Source organism: Xyrauchen texanus, chromosome 10 (assembly GCF_025860055.1).
Source record: "Xyrauchen texanus isolate HMW12.3.18 chromosome 10, RBS_HiC_50CHRs, whole genome shotgun sequence".
In the NCBI taxonomy this organism is placed as follows: domain Eukaryota; kingdom Metazoa; phylum Chordata; class Actinopteri; order Cypriniformes; family Catostomidae; genus Xyrauchen; species Xyrauchen texanus.
In genome coordinates, this window is record NC_068285.1 from 39405260 (window position 1) to 39428565 (window position 23306).

The 23306-nt window shown below is 36.9% G+C and overlaps 1 protein-coding gene across 4 annotated transcripts; it reads right to left on the reverse strand.

Annotated features, from left to right (window-relative positions):
* Positions 1–503: 503 nt before the first annotated feature.
* Positions 504–23143, reverse strand: LOC127650281 (metaxin-1-like). Of its 4 annotated transcripts, XM_052135596.1 has the most exons (10): positions 22988–23143; positions 19071–19151; positions 18801–18976; positions 11393–11462; positions 10034–10113; positions 8354–8446; positions 5463–5645; positions 4897–4973; positions 4645–4802; positions 504–2806 (listed from the first exon to the last, which is right to left on the reverse strand). In XM_052135596.1, exons 3-10 carry the CDS (start codon positions 18903–18905, stop codon positions 2598–2600), a joined length of 975 nt encoding a protein of 324 aa, XP_051991556.1. In that variant the 5' UTR covers positions 18906–18976; positions 19071–19151; positions 22988–23143; the 3' UTR covers positions 504–2597. The 4 variants fall into 4 exon arrangements, with proteins under 4 accessions (XP_051991556.1, XP_051991555.1, XP_051991554.1 ...); XM_052135595.1 differs by having other exon boundaries at positions 18801–21562; XM_052135594.1 differs by having other exon boundaries at positions 18801–19151; positions 21095–23143.
* Between the last annotated feature and the right edge of the window lie 163 nt (positions 23144–23306).

Genomic DNA, 23306 nt, shown 5'->3' on the forward strand with positions numbered 1-23306 from the left:
TCCATAATTTCAATAAACTTTGTCCCCTAACAAAAGCAAAAACTGCCAATCAGAGAACAAAAAGACAGAAATACTCACCAGTAAGGTATACTTATGAAACGAAGAGCGAAACGACTAAAAGGCGAAAACAAACAATAGGACAAGCCCCCATTTGTTACGCTCCTAGGGGTAGGACGCAACAAAGTAGAGGGAGGTGTGCTCCCCACACAACTGCAAGACCAAAAACCCAAGACAACAAGATCATAGATCCAATATTTGTTTTTAACTGGAAGTAGATGAAGTATTAAAGATGTAAAAATACACAGCAGGTATTTGGGCTTCAGGGTGACCCATGGCCCAAAATAATAAACAAGACAACCTAGAATGAGAAAGGAGAAAATAACTTACCTGAAATAAATAAATATAAAATTAAACTAATTTGACTTAATTAACAAAACAGGATGAATAGTCAAACAAACAGGGCAGGTCACCCCTACAAAACTGCTTACTAGCTTGAAGTCACAACAGAGATTTTATTAGTAGTGCAATCAGAAACAGCAAATCACCATCACACAGGTGGAACAAAGATTTGGCGAATCAGCTGCACCTGAAACAGGCACACTGAGCACAAAAGAAACACACACACACACACACACACACACACACACAGATAGAGAAGAACAGCAACAATGCACAAAACAATCATGGGTCAAGTATTTCAATTTAATTCACAAGGTAAAACAGCAAATTATCTGTTGTTGTAGTGTTTTCAATATAGCACAGGGTGAATAGAATTTACAAATCACTCTGTGTTTTAATTGACATTTTCAATATTGTCCCAACATATCTGGAACTGGGGTTGTAAATAACATACTGTACTTGATTTTATATTTTGTGATCCAATGCAATGATATTTACCATAGTGGCACAAGCACACTAATACTTTTGTGGCTATTGTATGTATTGATAAGAATAAGAGAGGAAGGAACAAATTGAGGCAACACGTTTTAAAGCCCTTAAAAATAATGTAAGAATTGGTAACACAACAGCAAATCTATGGCACTCTATGCCATTGATCTATTTAACAAAACTGAGAGAGGCCTAGGTTGACCGACCGGGTTGAGTCTTTTTACTGACTTTTGAAACACTCACATTACACAAACAACACAGACAGCTCAAAACCCCAGGGACAAGGACAGCAGCAATTTTCTAAATGTTGAACCTGATACTTAACAGTGCTATAGTTGGAACAAGTCAACCAAAAGTTACATTTTGCAAGGCTATATCTGAATATAAGTAATACAAGTAAAAATTACTTTGAAAGTACAATTGAATGTGTATTGCTAATCAACCTGTAATCAAACTCACCATATAGTCTAGCAGAACCTATAATTGTTCTTAAATGTAAAACAAACAAAAAACAACAACAAAGAGCATTACCTTCAAGTGGTGTAATTTTCCATTATAACCCTTAAATATAACTTCAAAGAACACTCGTACTGATTTGATTTTTTTTATGGACAAGCAAAATACAGAAAATGCACACTAGCCTATTTTCAAATGAAACATTGTGTAAATAAATGTGGAATCGTGTTATAACTATACATTTCCATCAACGATCTTCATAATATTTTTTGAGATGGTTATATTCAGTGAGGTACAGGTTAGGCCTGGCCTCCGAGCAACAAAAGGACAACCCCACAGTGCCTTCGGATTCCGGTGAGAGATTAAGATGTAGCACTCCAAATGTATAATGGAAAAAGGCTCCAACTTAACTGTAGTTTTGACAAGAAATAATAACGTTCTCCTCAGCAGTCCTCTGGAGAACTCTAAAACAAAACTGATTTATAAAGCTTCTGGTCTTGAGTGGCTTTCAAAGTGCTCCTAGATGCTTAGGTTTAGATAAGAATCTCTGGTAAGTTTATTTTGCAAGTTTTCAGTAATGTGTTGGAAAATGTCAATCGTTTGTCACTATGTTTAGTCTGCAGGCCACCCAATCAGGTCACTGCACCAAAGGAAATGCAATATTTACAGCCCATCTAGTGGTGTAAGTCAAGTATAACAGTGCAGCTTTTAATGTCAACATACTTTCTTCTGTATTTGTATTTATGGAGCGTGCTTTCAAAATTATCTATGCACCTATTTATACATATTTAGAGATAAAATATGGCATTCCATTGCACAAGAGTCAGAGTTCCAAAACAGACAGCTTTGTTCAAATTAGTGTTAAAGATATTTTCCATTTTAAAAGAGATGCTATCAAAGTGTTTGACTTTTTACTGAAGTGACACGTTTGCAGCAATATAGACCAAGAAATAAACCCAAACAGGAAATCAAGTCAAAATTCCAAACGCCTGTAAAAGACCTGTCAAAATTACAGGTCACTACACTGGAGAATCGTAACTATAATAACAATATTACCATTAATCACTATAAAAAGAAAAAGCACCAATGTGGCACTCGCCTGAGGCTACGTTAGGTGAGCGACTCTGGCAGAGCGCACTCGTACATGACAGGAGATTTAAAAAGAGCTGAGGTAATAGTATGTGTGGCTCCACTCTGAATGGCTGGTGAGCATTAAAGTACGCTTGTTGTCCCTGGTAACTCCTATCCTTCATTTAGTCCTCATTTTCTTCCTCATCATTGTGGCTAGAGTTCTTCAGCTGTGGCTGCTCATGCCCGATTTTAACAATCCCTGTGAAGATAGCGTACCCAAGCATGGCTCCTATGGCAAACAGAACAGAAAGAATCTGGTTCCGGCGCTTGTGGGGCTCATTGTCGAAGTCGCCGCTCTCAGGCTGAACATGCATCTTGCGAGGTGGAGGCTCTGAAAGGAATAGTGGACTTTAATTTGATTTAACTTTCAATGAAGAGTTTAGGGTGTTTTCATATTGAATCCTCTTTTGGCCCCTTTCCACCGAAATGGCGATGGTTCTCATGCTATGCCTGTGCTCCCTTTTCCACTGACTTCAGAACCAAATGGTGACGTATTAGGTTACGTGGCTACCTCACCTGCCAAACATGGCATGTCTCAGTGTTTATGTTGCTTCTACTCCGGTTTTTGAGGACTTATTTAAACATTCTGAGAAATGCAATCCAATATTACTACATTGCTCAGCAAGATTCCAAGAGACTACAACTACACTCAAGACAACAGGTAACTAAATTACATTATTCTACATTTTATGGTCTCTGTACTCCCTAAAAAAAAATATTTTTTGCAATTTGTTTATGATTTGGTCAATCGTCCGCTTGATGCCGGCAAGCTTCATTTCTTACTGTATCCTTGTAGACTTGTTTTTCCTTTGTGATATCTCTAGTTAACTTTGCTCACCTTAGAACACCATATCGAAAGTAGAGTGCTCATTTCCTCTGCGTTTCCTAAACGCTTATGATGTCTGACATTTTTTTGGGATGTTATTGTTGTTATTAGAGTGAAGAAGTACTGTTGGCTGCAGACTGTAGCTATTCTTTTTGTTTGGAAAGCTTGGGAACCAATTTTTTCACTCGAGAACGGCCTTTTCTTCAGTGGAAATGTACGTAACAGTTTGAGAATTCACACAGGCCTAGGAACCCGCCCTCGAACCATGTTGGTGGAAAAGGGCTGTTTGAGGGTGTTTTCACACTTTGGTCCATTTCATGGGTTAAAAAGTAGGTTTAGATTATGTGAACCTTTCAAATGAACGCTTTAAAGCAAACTGAACTCATCTCGGGAGGTGGCCTAAAAATAAACAGAGACCCTTTTAAGTAGATTAAAAAAAGATAGAGTGAAAAAGAAGTTCTCTTTCCATTCACACTTGCCTTGGCCCTAAAAGTGGGCTTAAATATAATTTTGGTGCATTTTAATTGTGACTGGATCTCATTCCACTATAGTTTCACAAAATTGTTTTTTTTTATATGTGGAACACTATGTGTGAAACATTTTGTCCAGTTAAACCCTCCTTGTGGTTAGGTTTTTTAAAAGGTGAATCATGTAAATTAATTGTAGTGTGCCACTAGCATCACCAAATGGAATTGCAAAAATAATGTCTGCTTTCAAAAAGGTTTCCCAAAATCTCCTGTCTTGCTAGGGCTGTTCAGGTCCATTCATTTTTATTCTAATTCCAGGTTTTCATAATCTATGGAATCAATTCTAAGAGTTGATTCCAGGCTAATTTTATCCATTCTTACGGAGAAAAAAAAACATGTGGCAAAGTGAACTCTTACAATAAACACTGCAATATAAAGCACTGATGATTAGTATGAATGACAAGTGATCATGTTACACCTCTGAGCAGAATTGATTCTCCCAACCGGAGTCAACTTGCCATTGCGTTTTTTTTTTTAATAGACTCCCATCTATTCGTTGGTTGGACAAAAAGAAAATGTAGTCCCAACCAACACTTAATCCATTGTGAAAAAGTGACGCTGGTATGTTTTGCATTTTACGCTTTAAGCAAACTGTACTCCGACAACCGCCTGAGATGGCCTCAGTTTGGTTTGCTTTAAAGGGGTCAGAATTCTTACAAACAGCTTGCAGAACTCTGAAACGAATCCTTAGGCAGTGAATATGAAAAAAAAAAAAAAAAGATTTGTCCAATACTATCAATGATTTAAATGGTCTAAAATCACAAACGGAACGGAGCAACATCTTTTTAATGCAGTATATCTAGCAACAATATTCACCTCGCACATCAGAGGGGAAGTAGAGTTCTAGGATGTTAGTGCAGAACTGTTGCAGGTTGTTCAGAGAGTTGAGGTGTTGCTGAAGCTTTCCGTTTGGCAGCTTGATCTTCAACAAAGGAGCCAGGTGTGCAAACACATATGCGTCCAATGATGAGGGACTGAAAGCACATGAAACGTCATGGTTACATTTGCATGCTCATACTCTCACACCACAAACAAATTATGCAATTACAAGCAAGTGATGTTGCTTACGAATCGCCAAAGAAAAACTTTTGTGAGCCCAGTCTTTGCGATAGGTAGGTCATGCATTCAAATGCATCATGATAAAGCTAGAGCAGAAAGAAAGACAGAAAATTCAAGAATTAGCAATAAAAACTCCCAAAAACACAGCCTACTTCACAAAGACACTTCTCAATGGGGTCTAGCTTTTTGACTCAACTACTTGTATTGAAATATTATTTAATATATACAATTGAAACTATAAGACAATGAAGTCTTAATAGCCTCTTGATCATTTTGGATATGTACTGTACTTTCTTCTTCCACTATTCTTCAAGTCAACATGAATGTGTATTATGAAAATGGTACATTTTGATTTCATGTTGACTTTAACTCCATAAACTCTTCAAATACATCACATTCTTTCAAACATCTTCCTTGTAAATGTACCCATTCTTTTCTCATAAAAGTGTACAACATTTTGAAGAGTTTGATCTCAATGATATAAACCATGGCCAGATGCCATATTTCAACAGCCTGATTAGATATTAAAATCTTTGTTTTTTCCGAATTTTTCCTATTTGTTCCCCTGTTCCCACCTCTTTCTCCAGCTGTTCACCAGGTTCCAGGATTGGGTCGCCCCTCACAAGTCTCAACCTCTCCAGCTGCTGGCCGTGTATGCGGTTGGGCAACAGAAAGTTGAGAGGGAAGGGGATGTTTTCTGTATACCAGCACCGTGTAACATCCACATAGTTTTTAGAGTCTATCCACAGTGTGTAGACCTAACAAGAAATGAATCATGAAAGTCTGAATGGAGTTTCTACTTGCAAATCCAATTATGTTGCTTTCCACAAGCAACAAAATCTGTTAATGTGCAGTTTTAAACAGAAAAACAGGATGTGCAGCACATCACATACAATATGATTAAAATATTTTTTTAAATAAACAATTTTTATCATATGTATTTTATGCACCAAACACTATATTGACATTTAAAAAAAGGCAAATGGTAAAACTTTTTTTCTCTGGGTCAGAAACTTATGGTAAGATAACATCATCATAGCTTGTAATGTAAAATAAATAGATTTTTATAACGACAGAGGCTGCATATATAAAAATACAGAGAAATATTTGTTCACGCTTTAAATTTATATCTAAAAAATTATGTCAGATTTTTCAAAGCTCTGTGATTTTTTTTGTTAGCATTTTTTTATATTCAGCAAATATGTCAGTAATAATATAATCATTACTCTTTTTTTCAATTTTCTCCATTTTAAATGGATCAATATAAACATTGAACCACTTTTTTTTTTTTTTTTTTCACCAAATTAGAGGGATTTCACAGTGCATGGAAGGATAGTGTCTCTAACTATAGGCAGGCTCTAAAAACTGCCAGGTCTGCATATTTGAGCAAACTCGGAAATATCCACAACAATCCTAGGTATTTATTCAGTACTGTGGCTTGGTTAAGAGCCACAATGGATTAGCAAATAAAACTTCTATTGAACCAGATATTCCATTGCAGAATTGTAGTAATGACTTCATGAATTTCTTTACCGATAAAATCGAAATCATCAGAAAACAATTTGAATAACACATCTGTCTGTCACAGCACCCCAGAACACAAAAATTATTCACAACGAGCAACTTCAATCCTTCGCTGTTATAGGTCACAAAGAACTAACAAAAATGATCAAAACATCAAAAGCAACAATGTGTATGTTAGAACCAATACTGACTACATTCCTAAAAGAAGTGTTTGCTGTAATCTCAAACTCTTCTTAATATTATTAACACCTTATTATCCTTAGTGCATGTCCTAAAAAACTTTAAACTGGCAATTATCAAACCACTTATCAAGAAGCTTGATCCAGGAGAATTTGCCATTTATAGACCAATTTCAAATCTCCCATTCATGGTGAAAATACTAGAAAAGGTAATGTCCTCCCAACTATGTTAATTTTTACAGAGAAATTGTACACGTGTATATATATATATATATATATATATATATATATATATATATATATATATATATATATATATATATATATATATATATATATATATATATGTATGAAGAATTTCAGTCAGGATTTAAGCCCCAACACAGTATAGAGACTACACTTATCAGTTATAAATGACTAGCTCTCATCATCTGATCATGGCTGCATTTCTCTTCTAGTGCATTTAGATCTTAGTGCTGCCTTCGACACGATAGATCACAACATTCTCTTGAATAGGCTGGAGAATTATGTTGGCATATGTGTACAGGCATTAGCTTGGTTTAAGTCCTATCACTCTGACCGCTACCACTTTGTCTGAGTAAATGAGGCTGTCAGATTAAATTAAAGTGAAGTATGGAGTGCCACAGGGATCAGTTTTAGGGCCTCTGCTTTTCTTCCTATATATGCTCCCCCTAGGAGACATTACCAGGAACCATGGAATTCATTTTTACTGTTATGCCAACAATACACAATTTTATATTTCTTCTAAACTTCCAAATTAACAGTGTGAATAAATTATATCAAATAGTGGATGACTAGAAATGTCCTTCTACTCAATTCAGATAAAACAGAAGTAATAATTATTGGAACAAAAACTTAAAGAAATAAGACACTAAAATATATTCTGAATCTTGATGGATGTACTATAATGTCAAATTCTACAGCAAAAAAGGTGTTATATTTGATAGCAATCTAAACTTTGAAAAACACATTTCCAATATTTGAAGAACTACATTCTTCCACCTCAGAAATAGTTATGCTCTCCGTTTCTGATGCCAAAAATGAATTAATGCGTTCATGACCTCAAGACTAGATTATTTTAATGCATTACTAGGTGGATGTCCTGCAGGTTTAATAAATAAAATTCAGTTGGTTCAAAATGCAGCAGCATGAGTGGGAACTAGAACCCATTTTATCGGCGTTATATTGGCTACCTGTTAAGTTTCTCCAAAGTACTTAAGTTACCTTCTGTCAAGCTAACTACGAACGCAAAACTCCGACCTGTTAACAATACAGAGAATATCACAATCCACAAAAGGAGGGTTATCATTTTCAAATTTTGCTCCTAAACTATGGAATAGTCTTACTAGCAGTGTTCAGACATGCTCTCTCAGTTCAAGTCTAGACTAAAGATGTATCTATTCAGCCAGGCATACACCTAATTAATCCCTCAACTCATAGCTATGCTGCTTAAATTATGTCTGCCGGAACCAAAAACACTTCTTATTCTTTAACCCTGCTTTAAATTGAATGGCATCTAGGCTAATTTTATTCTATTTTATTTCCTCGTCTAAACCTCTGTATTATATCATCAGATTTCGTAATTACAATTATTCTGACATGTTGTAATGCAGCATAATAAAGAATTCAACTCATATTATATATTTTACAACAGCTTTAAACACACATCATCCAAACAAATTTAGAGTCAGATGACTCAGACCTATCAGTTTTTATAATTATTTTAGCTTCTCTTTCCTCACCAGTGCTGGTAGTAATTTCTCCTCCAGTAGAGAAACAAAGGCAAGTGTATCTGCACCTTCCTTTGCCGACAGGTCGTAGTCTGCATTGTACTTCTGAAAGATAAAAGACAGATTTTATCTTTCAAGTGGCATCATCAAAAGTCATAGTTGTGCCGCCTCTACTGCCGTGACATCATCTTAATCATGACACAAAACAATAAACAATAATTCTACAGCTAGCTCATTGTGCTGCATAAAGCAGTTGTTGCATGGTGATTTTACACAAGTGTAACAGATAAATTGGCCTGGTTGTTTTAGAAGCAAGCTTCCAGTAGCTGGTCAACTAAATAAAGTGAAGCTTTCAAGCAGAGTATATATTTCACATAAAACATACCATCCTCCATCGCAAATCAACACCAGTCCAGGGCACTCTCCCTCCCATTGCTTGCTGGTTTAGATAGTGTCCATTTGGTCGAACCACTTCCACTTTTCCTAGATGTTTCTGTAGTCACTTTTAAGTTTTTTTAACTTTTCCCCAACACTGTTGGTAGGTCCAGTGGTAGCCGCGTGCGGCAAACAGCTGATACACTTCCTGAGAGACTTTTTCCATTTCGCTCATCACTAACAAGTGGACCGTCTGCACCTCGTTTATTGACCACAGCGTTGTTTTACCCACAGCCGTGTCTTTTTTCACAATTCGAAAGTCGCGTGAACAAATGATACTGTTATTGCTGTTGCTAACTTTAAAACTAGCGAGTTGATGTCGCATGTCGGAAATCCAGTGACGCTGGTAATGACAATTCATCCTGACCAATTAGTGATCTGCAGGATTTTGACGTCACATTTAGTATCAGCTCAGCTCGCTTGGAACCTCGACCGAGGTGGTACTAAAACAAGTATGAGGTAACTAGTACTATCCACAGTATAAAACCCCAAAAAACCAAGTTGAACCGTGCAGTGGAAAAGACCCATTAGAGGAGACACTCAAGACCACATGTAAAACATCAACTAATATGACTTTAAAATGTGTTATCAATGAATTCATGCTTCATTCTATGACTAGAATTCACACGAGATCAGTAAAAGAAGCTGTTTCAACTACTCAAAGAGGATTAAAAGTAATATATTTGCACTAAATAATGTATCATTTGTAATGTCTTTTGCTTTCATGGTTTTAGTGCACTGCAGACAGCACATGAGTGAAGCAGCATATCAAACAGAGTAAATGGGTACTTAAGGGTATTTGAGCAGATCTGATTCCTTTAAAGACTAATTAAACAAAAAAACTAACCATGACATGCTGTTGGAAAACATATCTACATGAAGATCATAGCGATAAAGGTAATTTTGCAAAAAAAAAAAAAAAAAAACTTAATTTTGGCCAGATTTTGTTCAAAAACAAAAGACAAATAGCAATCATGCTATTGTTTGTGATACATGCTTTCTATATCCATCTCCTGATGTTATTAACCGGCAACAGCTGTCTTTGCGTAAACATCTAACATCACTCCTATTCTGAATCTCTGAACTCCACAAACGCTTGTAACAGACTTTATAGCTGCTCATAAAGTGCTTCACAAAGAAATCTTTCACCTGTTTTCTGAGGATGCAGATTTTGATTTAGATGCTGAGAAGCTTGAAGCTCTAATCCTCACCTGTTGAGCATGAGTTTGTGTACAAGGTTTGAGTGGGCTCTTTCACCTGTTTCCTGAGATGAATGATGATCTTACTGGGTTGGGATATGCTTCCTTCTTCCCTGGTCTTCAGAGCAGGCAGAGTACCTGTCGGAAGAGCTCATGTTTAAGCACAATTAAACAGTATTGGATAAAATTGAAGATACATTTAACAAGCAACAACACCTCAAGTGCAAGTGGATTCAACCACTGCACTGTAAAACTAAAGTTCAGTGGATGCTTGACCTGTTAACCCATGAACTCTGACCCTAACTGAAAGAGGGTGTAATGAGAGGTCTAGATCCCCCTTACAGCACAACTATTAAACTGTCAGAACTATTAAAACAGGCTAAATGACTGCAGAAATAAAAGATTACATACCAGGGAATTATGTTGGATCTGGTAAACATTTCCATGTTTCACTGTAACCTCTGGTTTCTTTTTCTTTGTAATACATTTTGTCAGTATTTCCTTTCTCTTTAGGTGTCAGATACAAAATATGTGAATTGACAATTATTAAAATTACTGTCAAGTCTAGCATTCACTTCAATGAATAAAATAATGAATTGAGAATACAAGATGGCTTCAAATGGATTTTCAGCTCCATCAATTGAATGGTCACCAAAGTCAGACAGAAAATCTGATGGAAAAATCATAGGTACAGTAATGTACTAAATACAGTACCCATTTTTCCTGTTACCACTAGCTACTAATAGGACTGAGACTGACAACACATGCATCAAATCAACCAATATTTAGAGCAGGCTATGCAGGTAGCAAATGGGGCTTCAGAAGAATCGCAGAGCAAAGCGTGGGCACAATGTGTCATCAAAAGGTAACTAATACATTTTAAATTAAGTTTTGAGAAATCATACTCCGGCAAGTCAGATGGGCATCATATCATACTATACAAAACAATAAAACGTTCTTTGTGTACACTTGTTGCTAATTTGTATGACTTTTGCCCTATGTGGAAAACAAATGCGCAGTTGTGGGAATGGGAGCGGTTGGGAAGAAAACCACTGCGGGCAGAGTGTGGGCTAACATGGAGTAAAAATAACTGGGAGCATTCGGTGCAGGATGGAATAACCAGTGCCACACAGACCTCTACTCTGAAGCTGCTGATGCAGTGTGCTATTAGTCGTGCCACAGGAAAAGGTAAACAGGTTTGAATTCTCGCAAAGACGTATGATGGGAGATGTCGCTTGTCAATAACTCTGCAGAATGGGGCCAATGTCAGAGTTCTGGAACATTTGGTAGCAGCATGTTGACTTTAAATGTGATCATGTTGTTCAAAACCAAAGAAAAGTTGTCCCATGTATCAATGCTCTACCATGTGATTCTGGCACGGCAATATTTTGAATGAACAACCCAATTCTAAGCTCACCTGTAGGGCTTCTCCATGGGTTGGTGATTTTGTGAACTTTGAGGGGAGCACCTGAGAACTTAGCATAGGCCTGAGTGAGAAAAAGAGAGAGACAAGGAATTAGCTTCCAGTTAAAATTAAACTGTGTTTTTAAAAGAAGGATCTGAAATGACAGTCATCGTAGCACAAGCACTCAATGGAATTTCAGAGAGCAAAGATAGAGGTAGGGGGAAAGATCCGATGAGACCTTGTGAATGCATTATTTTCAAAGCAGTCACGAAAGTGACATTAAAACACATCAAGCGTTGTGCTGCCCTGTAAATTCCACTGCGGTTTGGGGTTCCCAACTGGCGTGCTGAGAAGGCATTTAGCAGGAACTCCAATTCTTAATGTTATCTTTTTATGAGAAACTAAACGGAGTACAAGAGCAAGGACAAAAAACAGCCTTGTGTTGTAGAAAAGTATTCCACAATACAAGGCTGAACCGGACAATGAAGAATTGGAACCAGTAGTACAATAAACAGATCTCCATATAGGTAGGTCAACAATACAACATCTTTAAGATGAGAATCAATGCATCTGCAAAGCACCGTTGGTAACCCGAGAAAGAGTCTGGCAGCAGTTAAAGAAATGCACACCTCTTTCAATGTTACACACAATCCAGCTGCCCTACCCATTCATCTACTACTGGGTTTAAATGTGCAGCCGATGTCAGAAAAATATAATTGAAGGTTTTATGTTGCAGTATTTTAATGATGTTTTACCATGTTATATTATAAAGCTGCAATATTTTAACTGGCATACAATCCACAAACTGAAGGAAAGTTACACCTAAATCTTGGTACTCAACCCATGGATCACAAGCCCTCTGCAGCTCTTTAAAGACCATTTTCAATTGTTTGAATGGTTCATCTGTGCACATTATTCCAAGATAAAAAAATTATAATAATTAGCCTTCATAATCCAATCTATTCCTGATGGTTAAATTCAAGTCCCGCCCTAAATGAATCCCAATTGAATATTCTCCCACGTGGAAACACATTAAAGAGGTCAAATGAGTTGTGAACACTGCTTCAAGTTGACTTTAAAACACCACATTTAAAACAACATTATAACACCAAGCACCCAACCTTCAGTGCACGTTCAAGCAGGTGTTTTTATAATGTGCCATTTGCAAAGCGGAATCTGTCAACTTGACTCTTAAAGCTCTTTTAAATGCCCAAATAAAATACTACCTGACAGATGACACAAAAATAGGTGTTCTGAGAAATAACATCAATTTAAAAATGTAAATGTAGCACTCAATTATTTCAGAAAGCTCAATGGATAGGATGTCACGTGCGAGGTCATGTTTTGATAAATATCAAAAATAACTAATAATATCATATTCAAAGTTTTTAAATATACCAACCAGTTCAGTGGTGAATCCGGAAGGCTAACTGTCCTTTTGTGATGCAACAATCCATCTAAATGACATGCCATGTCAACAGTCATACAGTAAATATAAATAACGGAAACCAGAAATTGCTTACAGCCACTATATCATGATTTCAAGCACGATTAACCTTCCTATAGCGCCAGCCACCCGCACATGTATTAAGCACTAGGAAGTGTAATCGAGCTTGAAATCATGATTGTGCCTAAAGACATTAACGGCAAGATGTACAGTGAAAAGGGAGTTGGGAGACATGTATTTAACAACTGGAGTCATATGGATTACTTTTATGCTTCCCAGTTTTGGTCACCTTTCACTTGCAATGTATGGACCTACAGAGCTGAGATATTGTAGAAAAACGTCATACACATCTGGGATGTCAGGAGTAGAGTGAGTAAATAATGAAAAAATCTTAATTTTTGGGGGGGGACCTATTCTTTAAGCAAGCCATGAATGTCCATCCCAACCTGATGGGATGTAAAATTTTGTGTGCTCACCAGTTTTAGCCAAAATACAGACTATATGATGCCCTTTTACTTCTAAACAAAATGTCCTCTAACAGGGCAATTTATAGTGCAATATTTTTAAATAAATATAGCTTCCTTTCCCAACAACTGCTTAAAGAACTACAAAAAAGTTAACTGGAGACACAGTCCTCTATGATGACTGTTCTGTACCCATAGAAACCATAAACCACTCGTTCTCCATCAGAATGTTTAGGCTAGATGAGAAAAAGCCATCACCATTGTAAAAACCTCTGTTGCCCACATAATTTCTATTGAGCAGGACAAATTCTTAAGTGTTTGAGACATTCCCCTTTACAGAATATAAAACAGTAGAAAAATGCATTAATCATCACAAATGTCAGATCTTTGTATGCCATTCATTTCCATTATATGTCTGGAAAACAGAATAGCAGATCAGGAAAAACAAGAAGAATCAAAAGGTAATTTGATTTTTCCAGTGTGTCTTCCATTAAGCCAGTTAAATAGTGAATGACCCACACATGTTGAGAAGAATAAAAAGGTTATTTTACTATTTCACAAAGTATTAAACTTGGCAACCTAATAGCAACACCTTGGCAACCACCCACAACACCCTAGCATTGTGGTGGTGCATTTTGCAAGGGAAAGCACCACTCATATTTCCTTTAAATAAATAAATATTTATTAAAAAAATCTATAAACTTTTGTTACTCTTTTTGCTACAGAAAAACCACTGAACGATTGAATAATAGCCTAGTTAATATGGCCATTCTTGCTGAAAATATGTGTGAACTATTTTCCTTGTCCTGAAATTCAGTTTTTCTTCCTGACACTGTCAGAAACATGAGACTCAAATGTTACTGTTTGTTTTTGTGTTTGGGGAGTTTAGATAGTTGTTCAAGGACTCTTTACTCCCCAACATTTACTCACTGCTGGCTGTTTAGACAGCTGTTCTGTACAGGCAGATAATCCACTCGTTCTCTACCTTCATCCACACTGGAGTATACACAAACAAATTCAAATGATAACACACACATGGCCACTGCAAAGTATTATTGTTGTTTGGAAAACAATAGGAGTAATATAGTGGATGTGAAAACTCAACATCTGGTTTTGGTGTCGAGCAGAATGTTAATCTTAATGTTACAAAGCGTCAGTCATCATTCCCTTTCATTGCAAGGAAAAAAATATGCAATGAAAGTGAATTGTGACTGAGGCTAACATACCTAATATCTAATTGTGTTCTACAGAAATAAAGAAGACCTGCAGGTTTGGAACAACATGTGTGTGTAAATCATGACAACATTTTCATTTTTGAGTGAACTATCCATAATAAAAATAATTAGCTTTTTCTCTTCTTTTCGATTAAATGCCATAGTTAATTCAGTTAATATTACTAAAATTTAAAAAAAAAAAAAAAACTGTTAACTTGGTATGAGCCAATGTATTGAGAGAACAGTGGTGAAAATGCTCCCATTTTGCATTACAAATTATTTTATTAGGATATCAATTTGAGTGAAAATTTGAATTGAAAATTTACATTTTGAGAATTGCATACTGTGTGTTTTGTGCAAAACGTGATGATAATTTTATTCCAGCATGATAGGAGAATGTTTGGAAAAGCATATTGTGTTCTTAAATGGAAACAAAAAACTCTGACATTTTATGGAAAGGAGTGAACATGGCCAATTTCACAAACAGGGTCAGGTGGGGCTCATGGCAACAACAAAAAAATGGCACCAAAAATGCCATACAAATTCAACATGAGGGAGAAACAAAACGCCCCCTACTTTTCCTTTATTATTATTATTATTATTATTATTTGTAACATCTGATATAATTCTTAATTATCTATTATAGTAAGTTACACATATTATGTCATGATACATTTGTATTACTAAATTGATAAACTTCAAGTCAACGTGTAAGACATTTTTTTTTTTTAAAGGGGGTTAGAAAATAATATGCCCTCATAAAAGGTAAAAATAATAATAATAATAATCTAGGGTTTTATTTTTGTTTTTATTGAAGAAAATATAAAAACAAACAATACAAAATAACATTTCAAATGCTAGGGGGAGGAATAAAACATGAATGAATCTGACAGCGTCAGTCACGCGTGCTGAACGTCACCTCCCACCTCCCGTGACACCCGACACACAAATACAACATATTTACGTCAATATCACAAAATAGGGATGACTTAAAAATAAAATAGAGGACATTGTTGTGATATCAAACCAACCAGCGTGTTATCTTACCAGCACAATCAAACAGTCGACATCTACTGAAGGTAATCCATAGTCGCCTTTCCAACAGTACAACTCCAAGGGGGCAGCCATTTTTACAAGACTTTAACGTGACCTTTCACCTGGAAGTACTTGTTCTTCTTCTTCTCTTGTTTATTGATGGTCGGCAAATCAGCTCTTGGTGCATTACCGCCACCAACTGAACTGAATTGAAATTTGTCATAACAACACAGTGCCTCATATAAACTATATGCTGTGTTTTTCTGTCAAAATACTTTATAATGACATGCCTTGGGTTCCCTTTGCCTGCAATTTTGAGTGTAATTCTCATCTCTCATTGTTGGAGGCTGTGCAATGTATAACATCTTCAACTGTCTCTACTTCATTACAATGACTTCATAACCCAGTATGGGTACAAATGTCCTGTACCCATATTCTATAAGTGTCTCCCATTTATTTCTCCATCCCAAAGTTTCTTCCAGATATTATTTTCAGCTTCATGAATAAGTGCCTTGGCTTCTGATTTGCTCATGTGAATTATGAATTTGACATAATTACATTTTAATGAGTTTTTTGCTAGTTTGTCCACAATCTCTTTTCCTACTCCTACATGTGCAGGAACCCGGAGAAAACTAATGATATTTCCTTGAGTATGCAGTGTGTAAAAGAGTTGTAAAATGTCATATATTATGTTGTCTACAGTCAGAATGTGCAAATTGCAGACTTTTCAGGGCTGCTAGAGAGTCTGTGCAAATGACTACTTTGTCAAGTCTTACTTCTTCCACCCACTGGAGAGCCAAATATATTGCCTCCAACTCAACCGTAAACACCATTAAATTGTCTGGTGCTCTCTTTTTAAACGCTACCTGATATTTCGGTGAATACACAGTGTCTCCTGCTTTTTCAGATGCTGGGTCTTTTGATCCATCTGTAAAGCTATCTACCATATTATTATAATTGTATTAAATATATTGATTAACTATACAATCCTCTGTCAATACCTTATTTTCTTTTATTTGTTCTTGTAGATATGTATCAATGCAGTGTATAGCAAATAACCATGGTGGAACCACAGGTAATGCCATATTGACTATATTTCAAGACACATTAATTGGGTGGTTCTATTTCCTGTCCATCCTAAGCTCTTGATGCTGCCTTGTGTGTGTTCCCAGCACTCATCAAACACAGATTTTGTGGTATGCACATCATTGTGTCCTTTTTATGATAACCAAGAAGTCCTTGATAGTTGTTGATGCCTCACTGTCAATGGCATTTCACCCATCTCCACTGTCTGGGCATTTACAGGAGATGTACTAAAAGCCCTACAACATATTCTGCATCTTCACCACATCTTTTTCTTCAGTAGTGAATCACTTGCTGTTCCATATGCCATGCAACCATAATCAATTGCTGATCTTATGAGTGCACAATAAGTGAATTGCGGCTTGCTCCTCAATCACATCCTACCAGGCATATCATAACATTTAGTACTCTTTTACACTTTGTAATCCCAATATGCATGGTTAAGGTCAACGGTTTGTCTAGCCACACTCCCAAAAATGTCACCACATCTACCTGGTCAAGTGGATGACCATATAATGTGCTTTACTGCTGTATTTTTCTTTTTTTTTTAAACACATTATTTGCAAAATCTTCATTTCATTGCCCACTCCTCAACCTGTATCGCTAACTGGACCATTTTCTATTGTACAAGAGATTCCGTCCTCTCTTCCACACTGCCCCATCATCAGCCTAAAGCAATCATCCCAAACTCGGTTCAACCTGCTTAAAGATATCATTGATCATTATGTTAAATAAAAGAGGGCTGCTTACGCTTGCTTGGGGTCATTGATCTGTCTATGGACGATCGCAGTTTTCCTAAATCAATTAAGCCCACTTGGATGCATTTGGCAGTAAACATCAGCCGTTTAATCGTTACATTAGGGTAACTCGGCACTTCAGCATGTGTTATCTAGCACTTTGATGTGTAATAGTGTCTGAGAGAGGCGATTATCAGCACAAAGTTTTCCCAGTTCACGAGGAGCTGCTTGTACTTTTCAGCTCAAGTCTGAAGAGAATGTGTTTTAATGTCATTGTTTTCACTATTATAAATATTATACAGACAGTTTTATCTTCATGTTTTATTTACACTGCAGGAGGTTATAACTCTACATTTACAACGATTTAACCTGTTAATTTCTGTAATCGGTCTCTGTGATGGATTTTCTATACTTCATAATCCCTGAGTAATGATTGTAGGAATGTTTATATTAAGTATTTGAGATGAATTGTACATAAAATAGTCCATAATAATACTGCGCTGTGGGCACTGCCATTGAAACAGTCTGCAGCGGAAGTTGTTTTGTGCTACTAAGCGAAGCTTCCGCTCTGCGAACACGGAAGTGTGATAAAGGCCCATTGGCAACTGTCATGTTGTGTGGCACCTTAAAAAGGACTTTGTTGTCAGCCTCGAGTTTTCCATTAAAATACTATTAAAGAAATCCAACAGATCTCTAGATGCACTCTAAAGGGAGCATGAAAGTATTTTATATATATATATATATATATATATATATATATATATATATATATATAATGTTATAATAATTCCATAAATATACTCTGTCATAATGAGATTATCATTTTCTCAGGATGTCAGCTCTACAAGTACAAGTAAATGTCTCCTTTTTATTATCACTTTATATTTTGTTAGGTTTTTCAGTAGGGGACAATCTTAAAGGTGCACTATTTAATTGTATTTTTGCAATATATATATAAAATAAATAACTCCAGTCACATCAGTAACCATATAAAGATGTTTTATTCTGCATAGAGAGGGTCCCCTCATGAGGGCTGCCATATAGGATCACATGACCAGCCGAATGCTACTGGCTTAATCTTAGTAACCATCCTGTAATTTGAGATTTTCATTCATATATTAAAGTAATCTTGTACATTTCTACAATGGCATCTGAAACTGAAATGAATGATGCTACATGCACGCCACTAGGTGTCAGTGTGAGTCCAAGATGACAAAAACAAAAGTTACTAAAGGGCACGTTTAAATTGTTATCCCTGTTACCATGGTTTTCTGAAGAAAACAACTGATAAATATAGCTGCAAGCAGCAGGCCAAAGCACCATGGGTCCATTTCCACCCAGTGGCTTTCGGAAAACAGGTGGACACATGCATCTGACATTATTCTAAAAAAAAAATTAAGCAATTTGGGTAAATATACTCAGAAACAAAAACATCCTCACTTTCAATTGAGATCTCTTTAAGGCTCTTTGCTGGCCATGGCTGAACACTGACATTCCTGTCTTGCTGGAAATCATGCACAGAACGAGCAGTATGGCTGGTGGCATCTTAATGCAGGAGGATCATGTCAGGATGAGCCTGCAGGAAGCGTACCACATGAGGGAGGAGGATGACTTCCCTGTAACGCAAAACATTGAGATTGTCTGCAATGACAACAAGCTCAGTCCGATGATGCTGTGACACACCGCCCCAGACTTTGACAGACCCTTCACCTCCAAATTGATCCCGCTCCAGAGTACAGGCCTCGGTGTGACGCTCATTCCTTCGACAAAAAACACGAGTCTGACTGACCCCTGGTGAGGCAAAACCGCGATATGATTAGCCCCCAAGACTAAAAATACAGTACATCTCAATTTTGATCTAATTCACACTTTGCATACAGAAGATGAGACACTTCCTGTTTACCATTTTTCACCATTAATTAAATGCCTCGCCATGGCAACACCATTCACTATATCAAAAATCAGTTCATAACTTAACATCTTCAATGTCTTGGCAAAATATGGATACAGTCTCATTAATCCCCTAGGAGGATTATTTAAAAGTTCAGAGACCGCAATATTTAAAAAATGCAAAATGGCAGACTTTCTGTTGGGCAGACCTAATGACTATAATTATGAAAGTTTTCCGGCTTGATGGGAACTATATATGTACCTATTTTGGCAACTGTAGATGAAAATGGGGTGCTACGGTGGCCCCCTTACATGCACATTTTCAAGGGGACGCTACAGAGCCTCCCCTGCACACCCATACCCCCACCCGCAACTTTGCCCTGCCCTAATGGCTGATGACTCTGATGTGTGTGTAAAATTTCAAATGTTTTTATGCATGGAAATTACCCCAAAAGTAGCAAAACCTTGAAAGAATAATAATAATAATCCTTATAAGAACAATAGGGCCATCGGACTTTCAGTGCTTGGGTCCATATTAAAAAGTGGATATTTGTAGAAATATCAGCATTTTATAACTTTTTTAATAAGCACCTATTAGTGTCATGACCTTGAGCATAAGTCTAGTAATGGCTAAATGAACTGTAATAACTGTCAACCCTGATACTTTTTAAAGTCATCTCAAAATATATTAAACATAATTTCAAAAATTGACATCCATCTTGAGATGGCACAGTACAATTTATTAACACTTAAAGACAGTCTTTGTCTGATATAATGTTTAAAATCTTACAGAAATGTACTTTCAAAATCACCTTTTTGAAGTGGAAAAGACACTGATTTCATGGAAGAGGATGAAGAACCACATGAGAAACAACTGCTAGCTAAACTATTACTGCTAAAATTTACATATTAATGGAGAAGTAATGAGATGACCCCGTAAAAGGGCCCCCCTGATCTTGTGATAACAACTACGGTAAACAACACCCAGAACAATTTAGCTGTGATATTGAGAATATTTTAGCTCTGTAAGTCCTCATAATGCAAGTGAATGGTGGCCAAAAATGTGAAGCTCCAAAAAGCACATAAAGGAAGCACACCTATCATATCGCTTCTGAATATATAGATTTAGCCACTGGTGTAAAATAGATTACTTTTATATTGCCTTTATGTGCTTTTTGGAGCTTCACATTTTTGGCCACCATACACTTGCATTATGAGGATCTACAGAGCTAAAATATTTTTCTAATAGAAAGTCACACACATATAGGATGGCCTGAGGGTGAGTAAATGATGAGCGATTTTCTGAATGAATGATTATTCCTTTAAATACCTTCTTAAATATTCAAAGATGTGCATTCTACTCTGTCGCTAGAGGGCGTAATTCTCCTCTCATTGACAAAGTGAAACACCATTCCACAAACATACCGAAAATACATATTTGATGGTGTCGAAACAAAATAGTGGGCTATATTTAATGATGAATGTACAGTTGAAGTCAGAAGTTTATATTATTTAGGTTGAAGTTATTAAAACACATTTTTTATCCACTCCACAGATTTAATATTAGCAAACTATAGTTTTGACAAGTAGTTTAGGATATCTACTTTGTGCAAGACACAAATAATTTTTCCAACAATTGTTTACAGACAGAATTTTTCATTTTTAATTGTCTATATCACCATTCCAGTGGGTCAGAAGTTTACATACACTATGTTAACTGTACATTTAAACAGCCTGGGAAATTCCAGAAAATGATGTCAAGGCTTTAGGTAATTAGCCAATTAGGCTATTTGGCTAATTGGAGTCAATTGGAGGTGTACCTGTGGATGTATTTTAAGGCCTACCTTCAAACTTAGTGCCTCAGACCACATGATCTTCTCCCATTCCTCCTCTGGATCATCCAGATGGTCATTGGCAAACTTCAGATGGGCCTGGACATGCGCTGGCTTGAGCAGGGGGACCTTGCGTGCGCTGCAGGATTTTAATCCATGACGGCGTAGTGTGGTACTAATGGTTTTCTTTGAGACTGTGGTCCCAGCTCTCTTCAGGTCATTGACCAGGTCTTGCCGTGTAGTTCTGGGCTGATCCCTCACCTTCCTCATGATCATTGATGCCCCACAAGGTGAGATCTTGCATGGAGCCCCAGACCGAGGGAGATTGACCGTCATCTTGAACTTCTTCCATTTTCTAATAATTGCCAAGCTGCTTGCCTATTGTCCTGTGGCCCATCCCAGCCTTGTGCAGGTCTACAATTTGATCCCTGATGTCCTTACACAGCTCTCTGGTCTTGGCCATTGTGGAGAGGTTGGAGTCTGTTTGATTGAGTGTGTGGGACAGGTGTCTTTTATACAGGAAACGAGTTCAAACAGGTAAAGTTAATACAGGTAATGAGTTGAGAACAGGAGGGCTTCTTAAAGAAAAACTAACAGGTCTGTGAGAGCCAGAATTCTTACTGGTTGGTAGGTGATCAAATATTTATGTCATGCAATAAAATGCAAATTAATTATTCAAAAGACAGTTTTAGATTCCGTCTCTCACAGCTGAAGTGCACCTATGATACAAATTACAGACCTCTACATGCTATGTAAAAGGAAAACCTGCAAAATCAGCAGTGTATCAAATACTTGTTCTCCCCACTGTATGTATATGTGTGTATATATATATATATATATGTATATATATATGTTATTTAACTACTGTATATATTAACAGATATATCAAAAGCCAAGATCAGTGTGATGAGGAGGGGGATAAATACAGCTGGATGCAGCAGTTCGGGAGAGAGAGCCACAAGCAGCTGCCGCATCTTGCTGCATTTAGCCCTCTCCTCGGCTGATTAGTAGGGATGGGTGGATCGCAAGAATATATCCTCACATAAAAATATTGATTCTGAAGTTGTTGTTTTTTTAACTAGTGATGGAGTTCAGAGATGGAGCAGTTATGACAGAAAAACAGCATCTGGAGTTATTCACACTAAGAAATGTCAAACCTAGACGTGACATGTATTATAATGGGCTTGAGTGACCATTTTTACAGATTTATTTGAATTCAGAGGTGTTAAAACATTGATAATGATCTTTAATCTGCATTAATATATGATACCCGTATGAAAAGTACCCATATATTTACTGTAGTACTGTTGTATTAGCCATAGTAACCAATTTTATATTTTTATTTTGGCAGTAACCAAGGTTTTGATACAGCATTACTATAGTTTCCATATTGTGACTTGGTTTCGGTAAAAGTAACCATAATAATTTCTTTGGTTACTTTTGTGGTTTTATATGTTGCATATAGGCCTACTCATTTTTAAAAGGTAAACAAAGCAGCCTAATAATTTCTGCTTTGGCCTATAAATATATTTAAAAAATTAAGTAATAATTGAAATTACTCATTTTATCCAAAGAATTCGTAAATATTAAATGTATTAGAAGTTATCATATTGGCATTGATCAGGACTGGATTGGTAATCTGGCACACCGGGCATTTTCAGGTCCCTCCACAAAACAAATATGTACCCACTGACTGGACACATCAAATTCGAAATCTTGCCAAGGTAATATTGTAAACACAGTCATTTGCTTTTTTATTAGTCATCATCGGATAAACAAGTTTGTACCAGCAGAGGCACCACTTTCCTTCACACACACACACACACACACACATTTAGCTGCTGGAAATACCCCCTCTCTCCTTCCGCCCAGCCTGAACATCATGCTCCACATAAATGTACTCACGATTTAGGCGGCGGCGTTGAACATAGCACACAATAAGTTTTGGGGACACAATCTTATTGGTTCTCCAAACTGTCGGGCATGCCTGTACAACACGCCGTCCCTCTGTCATGCTCTTCGGCAGCGACTCCTCCCTTCTTGCAGCTGCTGTGCACTAGCTCGGAGCTCTCAGGCACGAGGTGTCCACGCGCCGCTTCTGAGCACTGATTGGTCAGTGACGACACAAACGCCTAATTTTGACAAATGGGAGCGCTGTGCATGCTGGAGCCATGAGCTGAGGCTTCACGTGAACAGAAGAAGTGGTAAACAAATCTAGTCCGTC